Source organism: Prionailurus viverrinus, chromosome C1 (genome assembly GCF_022837055.1).
Source record: "Prionailurus viverrinus isolate Anna chromosome C1, UM_Priviv_1.0, whole genome shotgun sequence".
Lineage (NCBI taxonomy): Eukaryota > Metazoa > Chordata > Mammalia > Carnivora > Felidae > Prionailurus > Prionailurus viverrinus.
The window spans coordinates 42,692,221-42,714,301 of record NC_062568.1 but is presented as its reverse complement, the minus strand read 5'-3'; the positions used below and the strand labels follow the sequence as shown (position 1 = coordinate 42,714,301).

Genomic DNA, 22,081 nt, shown 5'->3' with positions numbered 1-22,081 from the left:
AGAATCATGTTTCTAGATATGTCTCCTCAGTCAGGGAAAACAAAATCAAAATTAAACTATTTGGGACTAATCAAAATTAAAAGCTTTTGCACAGCAATGGAAACCATCAACAAATCCAAAAGGCAACCTACTGAATGGGGGAAGATATTTTCAAGTGATATATCTGATTTTGGTATATCCAAAATATATAAAGAACTTATATAACTCAACACCAAAAACCCCCAAATAATCTGATCAAAAAATGGGCAGAGGATTTGAACTGACATTTTCCAAGGCAGACATACAGATGGTTGATATAGACATGAAAAGATGCTCAGCATCACAAACCGTCAGAGAAATGCATATCAAAACCACAAAGAAATATCACCTTAAACCTGTCAGAATGGCTGACACAAAAAACACCAAAAATAACAAGTGTTGGCAAGGATGTGGAGAAAAAGGAACCTTCATGCACTGTTGGTGGAAATGCAAACTGGTGCAACCACTATGGAAAGCAGTATGGTGGTTCTTCAAAAAATTAAAAATAGAATTACCATGATTTAGTAATTTCACTAAAGGTAATTTGCTGAAGGAAAACAAAAACATGGATTCAAAAGATATATGTACCCCTATGCTTATTGCAGCATATTTACAATAGCCAAGATGTGAAAGCAACCCAAGTGTCCATCAACAAATGAATGGATAAAGAAGGTGTCATACACACACAGAAGGGAATATTACTCAACCACAGAAAAGAATAAGACCTTGTCATTTGCAACAACATGGATTAACCTAGATGGTATAATCCTAAGTGAAATAAATCAGCCAAAGAAAGACAAATACCATATGATTTCACTCATATGTGAAATTTAAGAAACAAAACAAATGAACAACAACAATAAAAAGATCAGCAAAATACCAGACTCTTAAATACAGAAAAGATACTGGTGGTTGTCGGAGGGAAGGTGAGTAGGGGAATGGGTGAAATAGATAACGCAGATTAAGAGTACACTTATCTTAATGAGTACTAAATATTCCTCAGAACTGCTGAATCATTATACTGTATACCTGAAACTAATATAATGTATTTTAATTGTACTTCAATAACAAAGATAAAGAAAAAACATGTCACCTGCAAAATGTGACAGGAAGTTTTTTCTCTAAAAGTACTTCTTGACAAATAGAGCAGATATCATCTGAACCAATTTCCTTCTGTTTAATGTACCCATCTTCTTCAATATGCACAGTTTCATCATTTGTTCCTTGTTGTGGAGTTTGAACTCGATGTATCCCTCGAAGCAAGTCACTGATTTCTCTTTCCACAAGACCTAACTGCAAAGCACCTATGAAGAATCCCAAAGTATTAAAATTCAGTGGCAAAATTAGAGATACAGAAATGTAAATAACTTATGCTGAAAGTTAGAATTTTCTTTCAAATATCAGAAACACAGTTTTGATTGAATTGTTACACTGAGATTCAACACTTCTTGTATTTTTTTTCAGAACCAAAAGGTCAAGAAAGAGTCATTGATAAAAAGAATGGGAGGTGCCGGCTGGCTCAGTTGGTTAAGCATCTGACTTCAAATCAGGTCATGACCTCACAGTTCATGGGTTTGAGCCCCATGCCAGGCTCTGTGCTGATAGCTCAGAGCCTGGAGGCTGCTTCAGATTCTGTGTCTCCCTCTCTCTCTGCCCCTCCCTGACTTGTTCTCTCTCCCTAAAAAATAAATAAACATAAAAATAAATGAATGGAAATTATATTTTTTTTCTTATAACTGAAAAGAGTCAGTGCAAATGTTGCATTGTAAAGGTTTTGCATTAATTATATGACAGTGTTCATCCTTGGATTGGTGTTATAATCATGTCTTAGATTTTAATCTGTTCAATTTGTCCATAAATAATATTTTATCAACATACCACCAAAAGAAATGGACACAAATACATAAAGGGGAAACAGGGATATTTGAGTAGTTAGTGAAATTAGTCTTTGTTAGATGAATAATGAATGAATAGATAACAGGAGAGCAAGACTCAATTGTAACTACTCTCCTGTCTTGGTTTTCAGTTTTTACAAGAGTGTCTTGGTAGCCACATCTTTCACAGATTTGGTTAGTATTCTTCTGAATAATCTATTTGGAACTATGTTGCTTATAATCTTGGGATGTGCATTCTTTGAATTATGAATTTTCTCCATCCTATTGTCCTTATAAGAAATTGTTTCTAATACATTTAGTTTTGATCAGGGAATCCTAGATTCTTTATTCCTTTCTCCATCCCAGGCTCCTTTCCTTTTCTCTCTCCTTAACATGCCATAATTTAAATGCCATCTGTTATTGGTCCTCTTAAATTCTATTCATTTTATACATTCTTTAATACATTATTTAATAAATTTTAAAATACTTGCAAGATAATAAAACCTTCATTTTTTCTGGAAAGACTTCAAAATTAAACACTAAGAATACTGAAAACATCATAGAACAATATAGAAATCTCTGTTTCTTGCATGAGGTGGGGTGGCAGGTGGAATGTAAGAGGGTAACATAATTTAATTAACCATTACTTTGGAGGATGAGAGCTATTTGTCACAGAGACAGAGCAACATCTGCTCTCTAAAAAAGACAGGGAGGAAAATGAAGAACAAAAACTGTGCTTTTGGGAATAAAGATTTCCTAGGGCAGCAGAATTATTGAAACATAAAAGTTCATAAGAGGAGCTGGCCATAAATATCTTATGTGGTATAACATGAATTGGAAAATGAAAGGCAGAAACAAACTCTTCTGAAATTAATTTAAAAAATTAATGTATGAGACTATGAAAGAATATTCTTTTATAGAGAAGAGCAAGACAGCTAATCTTATCAGAGGGCAATGGAAGATGTTCAACTTCATTAACATAAAAGAAAATTAGTTAAAATAAGAATGATACACAGACACAGAATAAAACCTATTGAATAAGCAATAGTAAATCAATGAAATGTTATGTTTGTTTGCCTTATGTCATTTCTTTTTGCATTTAAAAAAGTTATATGAAGATACTTTAGACCTTCTAAGGGTATGTTAGATGTATGGAAGAATGGAAATTTATTTAATTTGCCAGGAACGAACAGATTACAATGAACCTTGTAGCTGGCATTTTTTTGTGTTCTGTAGGACAGCCTTTTTTTCCCCTACACTATAGAAATATTATTAACATTTGAAAATATTTCTTCATATTTTTAAATTATTTTCTTTGGGGACTTAAGTATTCTGTTCATGTCTTTCATTATGTGCTTAAGTAATAATATGTACCTAAAACACGAATCTCAAACCAAACCTAGCAGAAAATTGACAGGTAGCTGAAACTGCAAATCAGCAAAAGTATTTTAAGACCAATTTGGCAATACATCTGGTTGGCAGACATAAAAATTTTAATACTTTTACTCCAAAATCTGATTAATGAGACATTAGGCTAAACAAATGATTAAAAGAAGAGAAAGCTTCATGTACAAAGAATATGACAAACAGAAATAAATTAAATGCCTAACAATAGAGTAATGTTAACTAAATTATGATATACCATATTTAGCCACTGATGACTTTAATTACAGAGATTACACAGCATTGAAAATGGGTATAAAGTAACAATGTGTGATAAAAGCAGAGGACAAAATTCCCATGCACTATTAGACATACATAAATATAAAGTAATAAAGGAAAATGGGAGCAAAAAAGTTTATTGTATCTTTGTAGTGGGAATTAAAAAATTTTTTTCTTAAACATGGTTCTTAATTTATTTGTAAATATTTAATTAAAAAAAGGAACGGATGGCATTTACTAGACAAAAAGAAAAAGAGAAAATGGAGGAGAAGAGGGAAAAAAATCTAGTTTATACTTTGGGTTTTGACTACTGTTAGCATTGGAACTTTTAGAATCTCCCTTATAAAAGAAGAGAGGGGAGTTGGATAAACTAAAAGTTTCTCTAATGCCAACGTTTATAAAACAAAGAGAAGGATACGTTTTTGACTCTTAGCTATTTTGTCCCTCAGCTCTCTATTAAAAAGTAAACTATAAAAAAAATAGACATTATCTTTAGAAGAAACTATTAGGTGATAAATGTAGGTTTTGCTGGAAAACATTTATTGGGTGATGGGAAAAATAATGCTCCATGTTCAAAAACTGATGTCTTTATAATAAAATTCCTTTGTAATCATCTTTGTAAATGTTCAAAAATAAAAGTCAATTGTTTTTGATATGCAACACTAGAGCGCAAATATTTGTTTCCTGATTTGTTTTAGAAGGATCTAGGAATGATATTCAAAACACTCACATAATCCAAATGAATAATCATTTATAGCTTTCTTTAAATTAATTTAAATCATCTATGTTTGTTCCAGCTTTCATTAAAAATTTTTTTCTTATGCTTATTTATTTCTGAGAGAGAGAGAGAGAGAGAGAGAGCGCGCAAGCAGGGGAGGGGCAGAGAAAGAGAGAGAGGCAAAGAATCCAAAGCAGGCTCCAGGCTCTGAGCTGTCAGCACAGAGCCCTACACAGAGCTTGAACCAATGGACCGTGAGAGCATGACCTGAGGCAAAGTCGGTTACTCAATGGACTAAGCCAGCCAGGCACCCCCATTCTAGCTTTCATTTACATGATAAATTTTAAGATGATTAAGACTTCTACTTTTTTGAATATTTGTGCAAATAGGATTCTCTCAATGTTGACCAAAACTTCTTTTAAATATAGAGATATGAAAGATCTTTTATTTTTGTAGGAAGTATATATTTTTCAAAATTAACATTTAGGATTAAACATTAAAAAACATTTAAAAAAATTCCCAACCATAGGCTGATATTTATAAAAAGAACAAGACACAGTTTCTGCCTTTAAGAAATAAAAAGGATAACAGAATATTAACTATTAGGTTAATCCATATGAAATTGCTACTTTTGGAAATGAAAAACTCCACAAATGTTAGTATTCATTTTTCAATTCATAAAGAAGTATCTAACAGAGGCTCCTGGCTAATACATAGTACAATAGATGCTTGTTGAATTTGGTTGTATAGAGCTGCACTGTAATAAGAGTAGCCATTAGCCACATGTGACTACTGAGCACTTGAAATATGGTTCATGTGACTAAAAAACTAAATTTCTAATTTTGTTTCACTTAAATTTAAATTGAAAACTCATAATATATAGTTACTGAAAAATTTGTAAGTATGTATATGTAACAATTTAGGTATTACATGAATCTATTTTTCAACTGAGTATTTTATAAAATCTAAATGCAGATCAAATATTTCCATTGAAAATATAGTGTCTAGATGAGATGCTCTGTAAGTATAAAATACTAAGACTTTGAAGACAGTATCAAAAATATTGCATATTTTTATATTGATTACATGTTGATATGGTAATATTTTAATGTATTAGATTAAATTAAAATCTATTATTAAAATTAACTTTCCCTGTTTCTTTTTACTGTTTGTAATATGGCTACTAGAAAATTACATATGTGGCTTGCATTATATTTCTATTGGACAGCACTAGTATGGAAGCTTGTGAAAATGGTATGTAAAACAGTGTAGAGAACAAGTAAGATTTGGAGAGGACGTGAGCACTTAACTTCAGGTGGATAAAATGAAGAAATAGAGAAATAAACAGTGTATACAATATTAAACAACCCAATCATTGTGTATGAAGGGATTGGAAGAGAGGATGAAGTAGAGAACTAAGTGACATTCCAGAAAGAACCTTTTGTCTACAATGTGGAGAAGGAAGAAACCAAGTGCAGGCACCGAAAAGAAACAGGCTCTAGAACACTATGAAGGGCTGATGAAGGTTGGACAAAGGTGAGAATGAGAATGGAGAGATGAAAACACCGTTGAGAAGGAGGTAGGATGTAACATGAACGGGATTTATGAAATGATTCCTTAGACAGGAGAGAGGAAACTGGGAGAGGAAAAATCAAGGAGAATCCTATGGTTTCTAGTTTTGGAGACTAAAGAAAAAGGAAAGTCAATATATGAGGTAGGGGATACAAGAGGGGAGCACAAATGGGGGGGGAAATTTGGTATTTAAAATGCCTGTGGGACCTCCAAATCTGAGCTGCCCCGAAGGCAACTGAAAATAGTGCTCTGTTGATAAGAGAATGTGTAAAATGAGAGAAGAGTACAAAAAAAAGTGTCTGTGAAACACTAATATTAATTTATTATCTAGTACAACTTTTAAATGTTTACTGTGATTACCATAATGACAATATCTTTTTTATAAAATCTATAAATCCAAATGACCTATAACAAAATTAATTTCTTTCTCTTTTAATTTTGAGGACTCTAGAACTTAAAGTTACATACCTATATGCTTGACTCTAAACTCAATTTAAGTACTGTCATAAAAACTATTTTACTCTTAAAAACATGTATTTATATTTTTTACATACAAATTTCAGTTAGTAGATATTTTTGAATGAAATTATGTTCCATGTCAACCATTACTGTGATCTAAAAAATTATATTTCTGATTTTTTTTATAATTAAAATAATTTTACGCCTAGAAACCACTGTGAATCTTTGCTTAGCACACATGAAGGAAATTTTGCCTTCAGAATAACTAGCCATTGTTTCATCCCTTTTTTTATTAAGTGCCCCTGAATTTGAAATGACATATAAAGTTACATTTTTTTATTAAGGAAGAAAAATGTTCCAAGTGTCTTAAATGCAACAAACTGAGCTACAGATAGTTGTCAGATTGTCTAGGAAAATAATTGTTTAAATTTAGAATATGTCTAAACAAAAAATTATTAAATATGTTAACTTCAAAATAATTAAAGAAGAAATGCAACTTACATTCATGATTCCTTGGAAGTTTGAATTTTTTCAACAAGACCCTAGTATTCACAGGTGGAAAACCAAAAGAAATATTTATTTATGATATAACCTAAAATGATATCTTTTAATATTAGGAGTAGCATTATAGAATTTGTATTGCTGATGGTGTTATAAATATACTTAACACTCTCATCAGTTTTCTGTTATAATGATAAGTAGTTAAATGTTAACTGTACTGAAATTAAAATAAAAAATTCATACAAAAACAGTAGTTAAATGTTTTAAAGTAAGCATATGTGAAAAAAGTATGATAAATGAAAATAAAAGACATTTATAATAAAGAGATTTGCCAGAAAGAGTCCATGTATTTCTTTATAACATACATTTATTCACAGAGACAGGTTAGTAAAGGAATGAGATATTCATTGTAATTCCTTTAAACTTCCCTAGAAGTTTCTTAGTCCTGAAAATGGAGTAATTTTCTGGAGAGTACCAATACTGTTTTCCTACATATACCACTTGAATGTATGACAGAAAAAATACTTCAAATATCGCCAATTGAAATGGAATATGACTTTTTTAAAAGCTGAAAATACATAGAAAATTCTTATTTAAATATATTAAATATACTTTAGTACATTATATACTTGAATTATATTTCCATTTAGTTTGGTTAATATATTGTAAAAAACAAGTAACATTATATAGAAATCAGAACAGAAGGCCCTTGCCCTGAGGAAGCTGGCATTAAAAAAATGGAAAAAAAAACTATTTTAATAAACATAATTTACCGTTTTTAATAATAAAACCAAACTGCAAGTTTTTAAAGGACCATATTTTATATCTTCTATGCTAACTAGAGTAAATTGTGTTAGGAATGCTCAATAAAAACTGATCAAAACAAAACAACAAAAACTTCGTAATACAAGCTTTGGAAATGAAGGTATATACTTTTTTTTTTTTTTAACTTATAAAGAAAAGCATTCAAAATGTGAGATACATATTCTTCTCTCAATTTTTTGTTAGATTTGTTTTACCCTCCAATTACTATCTTAAAAGATTCATAGTAAAATGCTTATTGAAAATAAAAATAATACATTAGAAAATATCATAATTAAAAAAATAATGAGGGGTACGTGGGTGACTCAGTCGGTTGAGTGGCCGACTTTGGCTCAGGTCATGATCTAACAGTTTGTGGGTTTGAGCCCCGTGTCTGGCTCTATGCTGGACAGCTCAGAGCCAGAGCCTTCAGATTCTGCATCTCCTTCTCGCGCTGTACCTCCCCGGCTTGCACTCTGTCTCTCTCTCTCAAAAATAAATAAGCATTAAAGAAATTGAAGAAAATAATAAAAATAATAAAAATTTAAAAAACATAACGAATTTTTTGTATTAAATGATTTGTTTGTTGTACTACATTTACAAAGAAAACAAACAATGCACCCAGTAGAAAGAATAAAAATAAAAATGTATTCGGGAATTTATTTTTAACTGACAGCAAATAGAAATCCTATAGTGAGAACATATTTATTATTGATGTGAATCAGGGAGGTTTTTCTTTTTCTGTTTTATAGTTAGATTTCACATTTGTACATAAGATTCTTAGATAGTAAGAATTTAAAAAGTGATTTTTTAAATTATAAACATGAACTTTTAAAACTTGCAGAGGTGGTAGTATGTTTCTCAAGTTAAACTTTATTTAATTTTCAGAATGAAATAAAATACCCCAAAATATACTGAAAAACTACAGCCATTTAACCCTTATATCTCCCAACAACAAATTTCTATTACCTTCAGTACTCAAATCATGAAAAAGGCAATATACCAAGATGTTCCTTTGTGGCAGATCTGGATTACAGTTACTTACCAACATATATGCTTACAAAGTTCCCCTCCTTTCAGAAATGTGGAACAGTTACAAACATGAGGATTTCCTAAGAAAACCTTTAAAAGAAAAATGCATACTTAAAAAAAAAACAACCTCCAGTTAATTTTTAGAGTTAGAATAAAAATAATTTAATAGACGATAGGATTAAAAGAGATTTCAAGAAGTAATTTAGTTTAGGTGACTTCAAACGTTGAATATAGTCTATGGAGACATCTTAACTCTTGACACCAGTCTCCAGGCTGATTTTTCACTGTCATATTGTCTTGCTCAACAACTTGTATTATCACTTAAGACTTCTTCAGTGACCTACACTCAGGCAAGTGAAAAGAAATCTAATTTTAAAAGCTAAAAAATATCTCTGTATCGATACATTTCTTAATGAAAGTTCATTCTGCCTTGCAGTGGAGCTAAAGACTTTTTGTAAATTAGCTTATTTTGGATCTTTTGTTTGTTTTGTACACTTAATTGGTATATAATTTTACTTGAGAAGACTAATTTTATTCACCAAGTTTATATTGGCTAAAATAATTTTTTAACTAAGTGTTCTAAGGGACAAAGTAAAAAAAAAAAAGATGTCTTAAATAAGCACAGGCTAGTAATTTGTATTCAGTACTTAGAATGCAGGACACTAAATTAAAATTTTCCAAATCAACACCCGGGAGGTGGGATGGTGGCTGATTTTTGAGTGGCAAGAGTGGGATATGCAAATATAAAATATCTTTTTTTCAGGTTTTTATTAAGACCTTTCCAAGGCATCACCACCTAAACGGTACTTTAAAAGGATCTCCTTGGAGGTTTAGAGTGACTAAAGAGTAAAGAAAAAGATTTTATTTATTTAGTATTTACAGTATGAAATAGGTCGTAGGATTTTCATTTCGTTTTAGTTACAGGGCTCGTGACTGCCAACAACGGATCCAAGAACGCACGCAACGCAAAGCATGTATTTAAGTAAAACGTCTCACATTTTCAAGCCTAAACATCAAGCAGGTGCCATCATCTTACAAGATTTGGATGCCATTTTGGAGTCCTGACTTCCCAAAATTAAACTTTTCTATGAAAACACGACTTCCCTCTGCAATTTGCACATCTTTAGAGTCTGGATCTCGCGCGGGTGGGGTGGGTGTGGCAGCGAGAATCCGCAGGGATTGTGAAGGTGGCTAGAAATAAGGAAGGCTCAGGAGGACCGGGTGGGTGGGCCGGGCGGGAGTGGAGGGAAGTTGGGGGTGGTAATTACTCGGAAATCCCTGTTTTCCGGCTCCTCCTCCCTCAGCAGGAAGCCGGTGGGGCCCATCTCTCGTAGGAGGTAGATGCTGCCGCTCAGGGCCAGGTCCTGTTGCCCGCTGAGGTGGTTGCTCAAGTGTCTTCGCCTTTCAGAGGCTTTACAGCCTCGGCGAAGCATCTTGCTTGGGTGAGGGCGAAGGCAGCTTCTTTACGAGACTCTCCGAGTGCCCGCCGGTTTCCATGACAACCGCGTGCCGGCCTGTTGCCTTGGTGATAAAGGTTGAGCTTCCTGATGTCCCAGAGTGCCTTGCGGCCAATCTATAGCTGGCAACCAAAGGGCAAGGGGTGGAGAGTGGATTCTGCAGCCCAGAGCCGCCTCCGCTCGTTCCTGAAGCCACGTTCCTGGCTGGGAAGCGTTTCTAATACCCCGACCTGCCCAACTTAAAAGGTGGCTAAAGACACAGCTGTCAAATCTCTCGTGTTCCTTTTGCTGGTTCCCTGCAGGCAGGGCTGGTAAATTATGTGTGTTAGGACAGTCGCACGAGCGGGTTACTGTTTGGGCTCTGCGTGCTAAAATTTTCCTGTGATGATTCATCATCTTTATCAGAAACCCCAGAGTAACTTTTTGTTCAACAATATTCCACCATTTCCAGAGTGCTCACTATGTGCATAATCTGAGCGAGTCGCTGGGGAAAGAAAAGACAGGAATCTAACCCCTAGGGAGCTAGATCCTTAAATCGGGACGTGTGCAGGGTGCGGCGGGTTTGGTTTTAAAGCCAGAGGAGCATTTCTAAATTGAATATTTAGATAGGGATGGGTGTGGGGGGTAGTGCCAAATCCATTGACTCTGTCCTCCAAATCCACAATCTCTGTTGTAAGGAATAAGATTTTTGAGGTATGCAATGTTGATTAATTCACATTGTCTACGAACTGTGTTACTGCATTCTACTGGGAGAGCTGTAATAAAGTTGAGTCAAGTAAAGAAGCCATGTCACTGGAATCTTTCTAAGAAATTGAAATCAGGAAATAGCTACTTGGTGGCTCAGTAACATAAGCGAAGATGAAGGATAGTTGTCCATTTTATCATGGGAGGAGGCCATAACTAGACTATGTCAAGAGCAGAGAGGAGAAAATGGCAAAGGCCACGATATGAGAGAAGATGATGGAAATGGTAACTTGCACATGTTAAATGTGCAGATAAACACCACCAATCCTAGGTCTAAGATCTTAACTTACTAAATTTTATTACTACTTTTCTATTCTAATAACAACTAACATACATATGACCATAATCCCAATTTTACTGTCAACTTAATGGTGCTAGGTGTTAAAGTGAAATACACATTAGGGAAAAACCTCATATTGAAACCAAAAGAAATTATAAATTGAATTAGTTTATTTATTAATATTCACAATTTAAAAATTCAATATAAATTACTGACAATCTACACTTTCTATTTAACAAGATGAGATGGGTTTCAGAGTGAAGGCATTTTATTCAATTGCCATTCCTGCTCTCTCTCTCCATATATATATTGTGTGTGTATATATATATATATATATACACACACAATATATATATGTATATCCATATATTATCTCTTTCTATATATAATATACATATAAGTATTATATAGTTATTTAAGAATTATCTTGAAGAGAACTTTAAAAAATAAACAGTAAATAATTGTTAAAAATGTTATTACTTATTGTAATTAGATAATACTTATGTGTAAGTGATAGACATAATTTTCAGAAAGGACACATGTTTAAGACACAATAAACTTTATGTAAGCGAAATGTGGGTTCATAAATTCCATTTTGGGGGGTGATAAAAGTAGGAGTATTCATACTTTCATGGAAGTTAAAAAGAGAAAGCACAGATTGTTAGAACTTCAGTCTAGATGTAAGACATTTGTTTTTATATCTGTCAGTTAAGACTTTAAAAACGTTCTTATAGCTAGGTGACTATCCCATATGTTTCCTTCATCAATTAAGAGAGTATGACATGAGTAATATTTGCAAATATTAAATCAGGGAATTAAATTTCTCCCATAAGTTTGTCATGTTCCCTTCCAAGTTACATTTTGAAGCATATTGCCCCAGGATGAGGGAAGTGGTACTAGAAATGAGTCATTGATAAGCTTTGAGTGTCATGAATTAAGTTTTAGCCCCTTTAGCAATACAATTTGGCCATAAAAGACGGGAACTAATACATTTTATAAATAAATGGATCTTAACTCTATAGGGTACGATAGAATAAGCTGGGCCTAGAGTATTAGACTTGGAATAGTGGAAGAGTATGCCATTGGGGGATGAAAAGAAGACTAACAAGTTAGTGGAAGAAGTCAGCTGCTGATCTTAACGTGGGTGTGTTTGTGTTGGGGTGAGGGTGGGAGATGTGAGGGTGAGGCAAGGGATGGATTGAAACATTGAGATTGGTTTGGGAAGACTGAGAACACCTATGGAAGGTGTGTTTACTTTTGGAATAGTGTCAGAGAGGTGCAGATTACTGGGGAACTTCAGCTTTTGGCTTAGTGTCTCCTAACGAAGTGAGCAATATGCAGAGATGCCAGTGGAAGACAGAGAGTAAATGAACTGCTTGTAATGTCCTGGTCCTCAAGGATTAAAGACATACACTGAATATAGAGTCTGTGTTTACATATAAAGAATGGGCACAAGAAGAAGTATACTAGTGTCTGACTAAGATGATGCAGAACTCAGCAATTTCAAGACAATATGAAGTGGCAAAGAGAACTGAGGACTCCAGTGCAGGTGCTTCAACACAATTCCTTTCTTTTTTTTAATCAAAGTTCAATAGGGCCAGTTACCAGTAGGTCCCTGACCTCCCTTTTCTTAGAGCATTTATTCTAGGAAACATTAAATCGTAATTTTTTTCTTTGTCCCTTTGAGATGTACCCCTTCTCCCAGCCTCTTGCCAGTTTTACAACACAGTAGTATATTTCTGAAGGACCTGGGAACCATCCCTTTGAAATGGAATCATCAAGAATGATAGTGCCCCCTGCCTGGGTAGCTCAGTCGGTTGAGCCAACCAGACTCTTGGTATTGGCTGGAGTCATGATCTCTCAGTTTCATGAGTCTGAGCCTAGTGCCTCTGCACTGGCAGTGCACAGCCTGCTTGGGATTCTCTCTCTCCCTCTCTCTGCTCCTCCCCCACTTGCACTGTCTCTGTCTCTCTCAAAGTAAATAAACTAAACTGAAAAAAAAATGATAGTGCCCCCATCTCCTGGTCTTTGTGGCAGTATGAAACCTAACTTTGGTAATCACCAGTTAGCAGTCATAGATGGCCTAATTACATTGACCAACCCCCTTCCTGACAACCTCCTCTAGTACTTTTCCACTAGCTTGCTGCAGGCTTCAAAATGCTCCTTTTGTTTCAATGTAGTCGAGTTCTCAATCTCTCTCTCCTCTACTGCAAGCTTTTTTTTTTTTTTTTTTGAGAGACAGAGAATGAGTGTGAGCAGGGGAGAGGAGAAGAGAGAGAGAGAGAGAGAGAGAGAATCTTGGAGAGAGAATCTTGAGCAGGCTCCATGCTCAGCTCAGAGCCCCATGTGGGGCTCGATCCCACAATCCTGGGATCATGACCTGAGCCAAAATTAAGAGTTGAATGCTTAACTGACCAAGCCACCTGCGTGCCCATGCAGTCATTTTGAACAAGTCTTCCTTGACTGTTTAACCCTGTCCAGTTCAATTTTTCTTTGGCAATAGATACTCATTAATCTAAAAAAGGCTATTAAATCAGACTAAAAGTTTTTTTTTTTTTTTCTTGTGCTCAAGTGGAGTGGTAGCTAGCAAAGGTGATTGGATCATTTAGAGAGAAAGCATACTTCAGTTTTTTGTACATCCAAGTGTAATATAAATAAATTTGCAACTTACTGTGAGTGTGATTGGGACTTTTAGTTTAAGATGCCAGACTTCCATCTGAAGAGCCTTTGAAAATAATAATAAAAAATAAAAAATAGGGGCGCCTGGGTGGCGCAGTCGGTTAAGCGTCCGACTTCAGCCAGGTCATGATCTCGCGGTCCATGGGTTCCAGCCCCGCGTCGGGCTCTGGGCTGATGGCTCAGAGCCTGGAGCCTGTTTCCGATTCTGTGTCTCCCTCTCTCTCTGCCCCTCCCCCGTTCATGCTCTGTCTCTCTCTGTCCCCCCAAAAATAAATAAACGTTAAAAAATTAAAAAAAATAAATAAATAAATAAATTAAATAAAAAATAAAAAGGTTTCAACCTCTGCTACTGAAAAAACTAGGGAGGACTGAGGTAGTAGACTTCTAAGAATGACCCCAGTGACCTTTGTCCTTCTATAATTCCCTGTCCCGTGAATATGTCCTGTTACATGGCGAAGAGATTTTGCTGATGTAATTAAGGTTGCTGTCAGTTGACTTTGAATTAATTAAAAGGAAGATGATTTGGGTCATCCTGATCTAATCATACAACTCGTTTAAAATTAAGCACAGGGGGCACCTGGATGGCTCAGTCGGTTAAGTGTCCAACTTTGGCTCAGATCATGATCTCACAGTCTGTGAGTTCAAGCCCCACATCTGGCTCTGTGCTGACAGCTCAGAGCCTGGAGCCTGCTTCAGATTCTGTGTCTCCCTCTGTCTGCCCTTCCCCCACTCACGTTCTCTCTCCCTCTCTCAAAAATAAATAAACCTTAAAAAAATTTTTTTTTAAATAAAATAAAATTAAGCACAGAGTTTTCTCTGGCTGGTGGCAGAAGGAGAAGTCTGAGATGAAGCATAATTTTCTTGAAGATGGAGGGATCCACCTTAAAGGAATGCTGGGGGCCTCTGGAAGAAGAGCCAAAGAGGAAATGGGGGACTCAGACCTATAACACTAAGGAACTGGACTTTGCCACAGCCTAAATAAAGTTGAAATCAGATTCTTCCTTAGAGCTTTCAGATAAGAGTACAGACTGGCTGACATCTTGATTTCAGTCTCCTAATACTCTGACCAGAGAATGCAGCTGGGCCTGCTTCAACTACTGACCTACTGAACTGTGACCTAATAATGGTGTTGTTTTAAGCCACTGTTTGTGGTAATTTTTAAAAAACCAATAGACAATAAATACATGAAGCCATTGGCAAATTTCAGCAACCGCTAGAGGAACAAATATGAATGGAGGGTGCTGACTGTCTCGGGGGGGAATAAGTGAAGGCATAAACGTGGAACAGTTTACTCCTTCTTACCTGCCAGCATTGGGTTGGACAAGAGAGTCACTCTGGCTAGTTCCAGGTACAAAATAATTTATTATAGGATTTAAGCTAGCTTGCAAAATGTCTAGTAAGGCCACAGAGATCAAGATTTGATCATATACTAAAGTGAGACACTGAGGAAAATTATTTACTCATACCATGAGATTTTTTTTTGCAGCAGAAGTACCTCTGAGTCACTCAAGAAGCTAGGGACTGGACATCAGTACCTCCACTATTGTTGCAGAAAACCAAAGGACTTTATAACTGTAATTGCTAGTTGGGCTTCATGCTCTCTCATTCACTTCTGCCTTTCAGGTCTTGGTGGAAGTTAGTAATGTACTACAATATGAAGCCAAAAGAAAAAAAAATCAGAAATATGGAAAGGTGGTTTTAAGAAATTATACCAGTATCAAAATGGGCCAGAGGGAGAGGTTAAAATAATTTGGGGAACAACTAGAGAATCAGAAATAGCTTTTTGGTTTTAAAAATGATTGTGAAATTAAAAAAAAAAATCCCGCCACAAAGGGAACTTACCTTCAAGTGGAAAGAGCTTAGGATATCAAGCATTAGGATAAATGAATAATAATTACTACCATATCTAGATATGTGATTAGCAAATTTCAGAATGTTAAAGAGATTGAAAAAACCTGTTTACAGAATTTAAAAAATAGGAGTGTCTGGGTGGCTCAGTCAGTTGAGCGTCTGACTTTTGATTTTGGCTCAGGTCATGATCTTAGGGTTGTGGAATTGAGCCTCGCATTGGGCTCTGTGCTGATGGCATGGATCCTTCTTGGGATTCTCTCTCTCCCTCTTTCTCTTTACCTCTCCTGCTCATGCTTACTCTCTCTCAAAATAAATAAACATTTAAAAAAAGAGAATTAAAAAATAGGTGTAAAAAGGCAAAAATTTGATTAGCATCAAATTTTTTTATTTGCATTTATATCTAGCTAATAGGGAAAGTTTATCTCCTACATATGATTAATGAGTGAAGAACTAGAGGATATATACTAGTAAAACCGGGGTCATTTAATTTTATGTTTATTTATTATTATTTTGTTGTTGTTTAATTTTATGTTTAAATGGTTTCTATTGGGGCGCCTGGGTGGCGCAGTCGGTTAAGCGTCCGACTTCAGCCAGGTCACGATCTCGCGGTCCGGGAGTTCGAGCCCCACGTGGGGCTCTGGGCTGATGGCTCAGAGCCTGGAGCCTGTTTCTGATTCTGTGTCTCCCTCTCTCTCTGCCCCTCCCCCGTTCATGCTCTGTCTCTCTCTGTCCCAAAAATAAATAAACATTGAAAAAAAAATAAAAAAAAAATAAATGGTTTCTATTAATCAACACCTGCCCTTTTATAACATAGCTTCTCTATTTTCTTTATTTAGTTGATTCATTTCTTGATTGGTTTGAATAGTTTCTTGAATACTTTTTGCAGGAAGAGAATGTGCAATATATATTTTCTGCAGTCTTGAATAACGTAAATTGTCTTAAAATTGCTTTCACAGGTGAATGACAATTTGGCTGGCTATAAAATACTTGGATAAAAATCTTTCTCCTCTAACCCTAAAAATATTGCTATACATTTTGTAGGTGATCCATGATATAGAGGGTATATCTCTGAGACTAGTCTAATTTTTTTATCCTTTATGTATTGGTAACATTAAAAAAAATTCTTTGTACTTAAGACTTCAACCAGAATCATTTCATAAGTTGTTTTTCATAATTTTTTTAACACTTGGTCAACATAGTGTCTTAGTCTATGTTATAATTGCTTATGTTCCATTAAAAAGAATACAAATTATCTATATTTTGTATCTGATTTTATTTGCTTCTTTTTGGTTATTCTTATCTATTATTTATTGTTTCATTATTTTTTTCTCAACCTTTTCTTCTGCTTTCTGGGAGAGCTTTTCTTTTCCAATTTTATTGAGAAAACCTGACATACATGACTGTATAAGTTTCAGGCATATGGCATGATGATTTGATTTATATACATTGTGAAATAATAGCCACTATAGGTTCAGCTAACATCCATCTTCTCATATAGATACAATAAAAGGAAAAGAAAGGAAGAAAAAAGGAAAAAAAAAATTTCCCTTTGTGATGAGAACTCTTGGGATTTATTCTCTTAACAATTTTCCTATATGTCATATGGCAATGTTTGCTATCATCATCATGTTGTACATTACATGCCTAGTACTGATTTGTAACTGGAAGTTTGTACCTTTGACCACCTTCCTCCTATCACCTAATTCTCCTCCCCCCATCTCTGGTACCCACAAGTCTGGTGTCTTTTTCTGAGTTAATTTTGTTTGTTTTCTTTTGTTTTAGATTTCACATATAAGTGAGATCATATAGTATTTTTCTTTTTCTGTTTGACTTATTTCACTTAGCATAATGCCTTCAAGGTCCATCCATGTTGTCACAAATGGTAGGAATTCCTTGGGTTTTTTATTTGTTTGTTTATGGTTGAGTAATAGTCCATTGTACATATATCCCTCATCTTTTTCGTTCATCCATCAGTGAATGCTTAGGTTGTTTCCATGCCTTGGCTATTATAAATAATGCTGCTATGAATGTGAAAGTGCATTTTTCAATTTAGTGTTTTGTTATCTTTGGATATATTCCCAGAAGTGAATTGGTGAGTCATATGGTAGTTCTACTTTTAATTTTTTTCAGATTCTTCATACTGACAGGATTTTCTAAAGTGATGGTATCAGTTCTATTCAGATTTTCTATTTATTACTGATTCAGTCTTGGTAATTTTTCCATATCTTCTAGGTTGTATAATTTGTTGGTGTATAGTTATTTGTGGTAGCCTCTTAGGATCCTTTGAATTTCTGTGGTATCAATTTTAATGTCTCCTTTTTCATTTACAATGTTTAGTCAGCCTTGTTTAGTCTAGCTAAGTGTTTGTCCATTTTGTTTACCCTTTCAAAAAAATCAACTCTTGGGTCAGGTAGTCTTTTCTAATCTTCTGTTCCCTATTTAACTTATTTTTTCTCTAACTTTTATTATTTCCTTTCTCCTGCTAACTTTGGACTCAGATTGTTCTCCTTTTTCTAGTTCACTAAGGCAAAGAGCTAGGTTGTTTATTCAGGATCTTTCTTGCTTCTTAATATAGTCATTTACTGCCTTGAACTCCTTTTAGAACTGCTTTTGCTATATACCACAAGTTCCAGTATGTTGTGTTTTCCTTTTCATTTGTCTCAAGAAACTTTTTATTTTTCCTTTCTTTTTTTATCCATTGGTTGTTCAGGAGAGTATTGTATAAATTTCCATGTGTTCATGAATTTTCCAGTTATCCACTTACTGATTTCTAGTTTCAGGCCATTGTGTTCAGAAAAGATAGTTGGTATGATTTCAGTCTTCTTGAATTTGCTGAGACTTGTTTTGTGGCCTAACATAGAGTCAATCTAGAATATGTTTCATGTGCACTTGAAAAGAATGTGTATTCTGTGGCTGTTGGAGTGAATGTTCTGTATATGTCTTTTAGGTCTGTTTGGTCTCTGGTGTTATTCAAATCCACCATTTCCTGACTGATTCTTTGGATGAGAGATTCATTGTTGAGAGTGGGGTATTAAAGTCCCCAACTGTTGGGGTGCCTGGGTGGCTCAGTCGGTTAAGCATCCGACTTCAACTCAGGTCATGATCTCACAGCTTGTGAGTTTCAGCTTCGCATTGAGCTGTGTGCTGACAGCTCAGAGCCTGGAGCCTGCTTCAGATTCTGTGTTTCTCTCTCTGCCCCTCCCCACCCACTCTCTCTCTCTTTCTCAAAAATAAACATTAAAAAAAAATTTAAAGTCCTCAACTGTTATTGTATTACTTTTTATTTCTCCTTTAGCTCTGTTAATTTTTGATTTATACATTTGGGTTCTCTGATGTTGGGTGTATAAATATTTATAATTGTTATATCTTTTTGATGTATTCACCCATTTATCGTTATATAATGACTTTTTTAAACCATTTTTCACTTGAGGTCTATTTTATCTGATATAAATGTAGTACAACTGCACTTTTTTTTTTTTTTTTTTTTTTTTACCATTTGCCTGAAGTGTCTTTTTCCATCCTTCATTCTCAGTCTATGTGTCTTTAAGGCTAAAGTGAGTGTCTTATAGGCAGCATATTGTTGGATCTGTTTTTTTTTTTTTAATTTTTTTTTTTCAACGTTTATTTATTTTTGGGACAGAGAGAGACAGAGCATGAACAGGGGAGGGGCAGAGAGAGAGACACAGAATCGGAAACAGGCTCCAGGCTCCGAGCCATCAGCCCAGAGCCTGACGCGGGGCTCGAACTCACAGATCGCGAGATCGTGACCTGGCTGAAGTCGGACGCTTAACCGACTGCGCCACCCAGGCGCCCCGAATCTGGTTTTTTATTCATTCAGTCATTCTATATCTTCTAATTGGAGAATTTGTTTATCTTTAAAGTGATTTTTGATAGGTAAGAACTTCCTATTATCATTTTGTTAATTGCTTTATGGTTGTTTTGTATATCTGTTTTTCTGTGTTTCTTATCCTGTCTTTTTTGGTGTGTTTTGATGTCTTTTAGTATTAGTATGCTTTGACTTCTTTATTGTGTTCTTTGTGTAATTACTACAGGGTTTGTTTCTTGTGGTTGGTAAGGCTTACAGAACATATCTTAAGTTTATAACACCCTATTATAAACTGATAACAACTTAACTTTAATAGAATTTTTAAACTTTATAATGTTACTTCTCCTCCCCCCTCACATTTTAGGTAATTGCTGTTATAATTTACTTACTCTTATTGTGTAACTAATAACAGATTATTGTAGTTATGGTTTGTTTTCTTTTTAAACTAGAGTTGTAAATGAATTATGCATCACTATTACCATATTGTAGAATCTATGACTATATTTACTATTATCAGTGAGATTTATGCTACCTTTTTGAGTTTTTTTTTTTTTTTTTGTAATTTTACTTATTTTGAGAGAGAGAGCATGAACGGGGGGAGGGAGACAGAGAATTCCGAGCAGGCTCTGCACTGACAGTGGGGGAGTCGATCCCACAAACCGTGAGCTGAAATCAAGAGTCTGACTCTTAACTCACTGAGCCACCCAGGCACCATAAGTTTTTATGATGTTAATTAGCATTCTTTTACTTCCACTCAAAGAACCATCTTTAACATTTCTTGTAAGGGAGAACCTCTATGGCATTTCTTGTAAGTACTCCCTCAGTTTTTGTTTGTTCAAGCAAGTCTATCCCTCAGTTTCTGAAAGACAGCTTTACCAGGTATAGAATTCTTGGTTGACAGTTATTTTCTGTCAGTGTTTTGAGTATGTCATTCCATTTTCTCCTGGCCTGAAAAATCTCTGTTGAGAAATCCACTAGTAGTCTTGTAAGGGCTTTTCTTGTATATAGCTTCTTTCTTTTCTTTTGTTGCTCTTAAAATTCTTTCTTGGGCTTTTGGCAATTTAACTAATTTAATATAATGTGTCTTAGGTTAGCTGTATTTGGATTCAACCTATTTGAGGTGTTCATTTCTCTCTGCAGGTTCAAGAAGTTTTTAGCCATTATTGCTTTATATATAGTTTCTGTCCCTTTCTCTTCTGCTTCTCCTTCTGGAATTCCAATAATGCAAATATTGTTTCTTTTCATTGTGTCCCATAATTTCCACAGGATTTTTTTATTCTTTTCATTCTTTTTTTTGTTTGTTTGTTTTGCTTCTCTGTCTAGGTAATTTCCAATGTCCTATCCTCCAAATAGTTGAGTGTTTCTTCTTTATGATTGAATCTACTTTTAAACCTCTCTATTGAATTCTTTAGTTCAATTCTTGTATTTTTCAACTATAGGATTTGTTTTATTTTTTTAGATGGCTTCTGTTTCCTTGTGCTTCTCTTTTGTTCATGCATTGTTTTTCTAAATTCATTTAGTTGTCTGTCTATGTTTTTTGGTAGTTCACTAAACTTCCTTAAGAGGATTATTCTGGAGTTTTTTGCAAGATGGCGCTTTGGAGGACGCTGGGCTCACCGCACGTCCTGCTGATCACTTAGATTCCATCTACACCTGCCTAAATAACCCAGAAAACCGCCAGAGGATTAGCAGAACAGAGTCGCCAGAGCCAAACGCAGACGAGAGGCCCACGGAAGAGGGTAGGAAGGGCGGCGAGGCGGTGCGCGCTCCACGGACTGGCGGGAGGGAACCGGGGCGGAGGGGCGGCTCGCCGGCCAAGCAGAGCCCCCGAGTCTGGCTTGCAAAAGCGGAGGGGCCTGACGGACTGTGTTCCCACAACAAGCGCGACTTAGCGTCTGGGAGGTCATAAGTTAACAGCTCTGCTCGGAAAGCGGGAAGGCTGGAGGACAAAGGGAGGGAGAGCTGCTGAGCCCCCTGATAACAGAGCTCAGTTTGGTGGGGAACAAAGGCGCTCGCCAGCGCCATCTCCCCCGCCCATTCCCCAGCCAAAATCCCAAAGGGAACTGGTTCCTGCCAGGGAACTTGCTCGCTCCTCGCAAACACCCAACTCTGCGCTTCTGCGGAGCCAAACCTCCGGCAGCGGATCTGACTCCCTCCCGCTGCCACAGGGCCCCTCTGAAGTGGATCACCTAAGGAGAAGCGATCTAAGCCTGCCCCCCCGCCCCCGTGCACCTTGCCTACCCACCCCAGCTAATACGCCAGATCCCCAGCATCACAAGCCTGGAAGGGTGCAAGTAGCCCAGACGAGTCACACCACCCCACAGTGAATCCCGCCCCTAGGAGAGGGGAAGAGAAGGCACACACCAGTCTGACTGTGGCCCAGGCGGTGGGCTGGGGGCAGACATCAGGTCTGACTGCGGCCCCGCCCACCAACTCCAGTTATACACCACAGCACAGGGGAAGTGCCCTGCAGGTCCTCACCACGCCAGGGACTATCCAAAATGACCAAGCGGAAGAATTCCCCTCAGAAGAATCTCCAGGAAATAACAACAGCTAATGAGCTGATCAAAAAGGATTTAAATAATATAACAGAAAGTGAATTTAGAA

General features: G+C 35.8%; 1 protein-coding gene across 1 annotated transcript in view; it reads right to left on the bottom strand.

Annotated features, from left to right (window-relative positions):
- ZSWIM2 (zinc finger SWIM-type containing 2) overlaps nucleotides 1–10,109 on the bottom strand; it is a 31,606-nt gene extending 21,497 nt beyond the window's left edge. Inside the window, exons 1-4 of the mRNA XM_047871299.1 lie at nucleotides 9,906–10,109; nucleotides 8,651–8,727; nucleotides 6,805–6,845; nucleotides 1,112–1,322 (exon numbers count right to left, since the gene is read on the bottom strand). Of these exons, the coding sequence (XP_047727255.1) occupies nucleotides 1,112–1,322; nucleotides 6,805–6,845; nucleotides 8,651–8,727; nucleotides 9,906–10,070 (494 nt within the window). The 5' untranslated portion in view covers nucleotides 10,071–10,109. The remainder of the gene's footprint in view (nucleotides 1–1,111; nucleotides 1,323–6,804; nucleotides 6,846–8,650; nucleotides 8,728–9,905) is intronic.
- Between the last annotated feature and the right edge of the window lie 11,972 nt (nucleotides 10,110–22,081).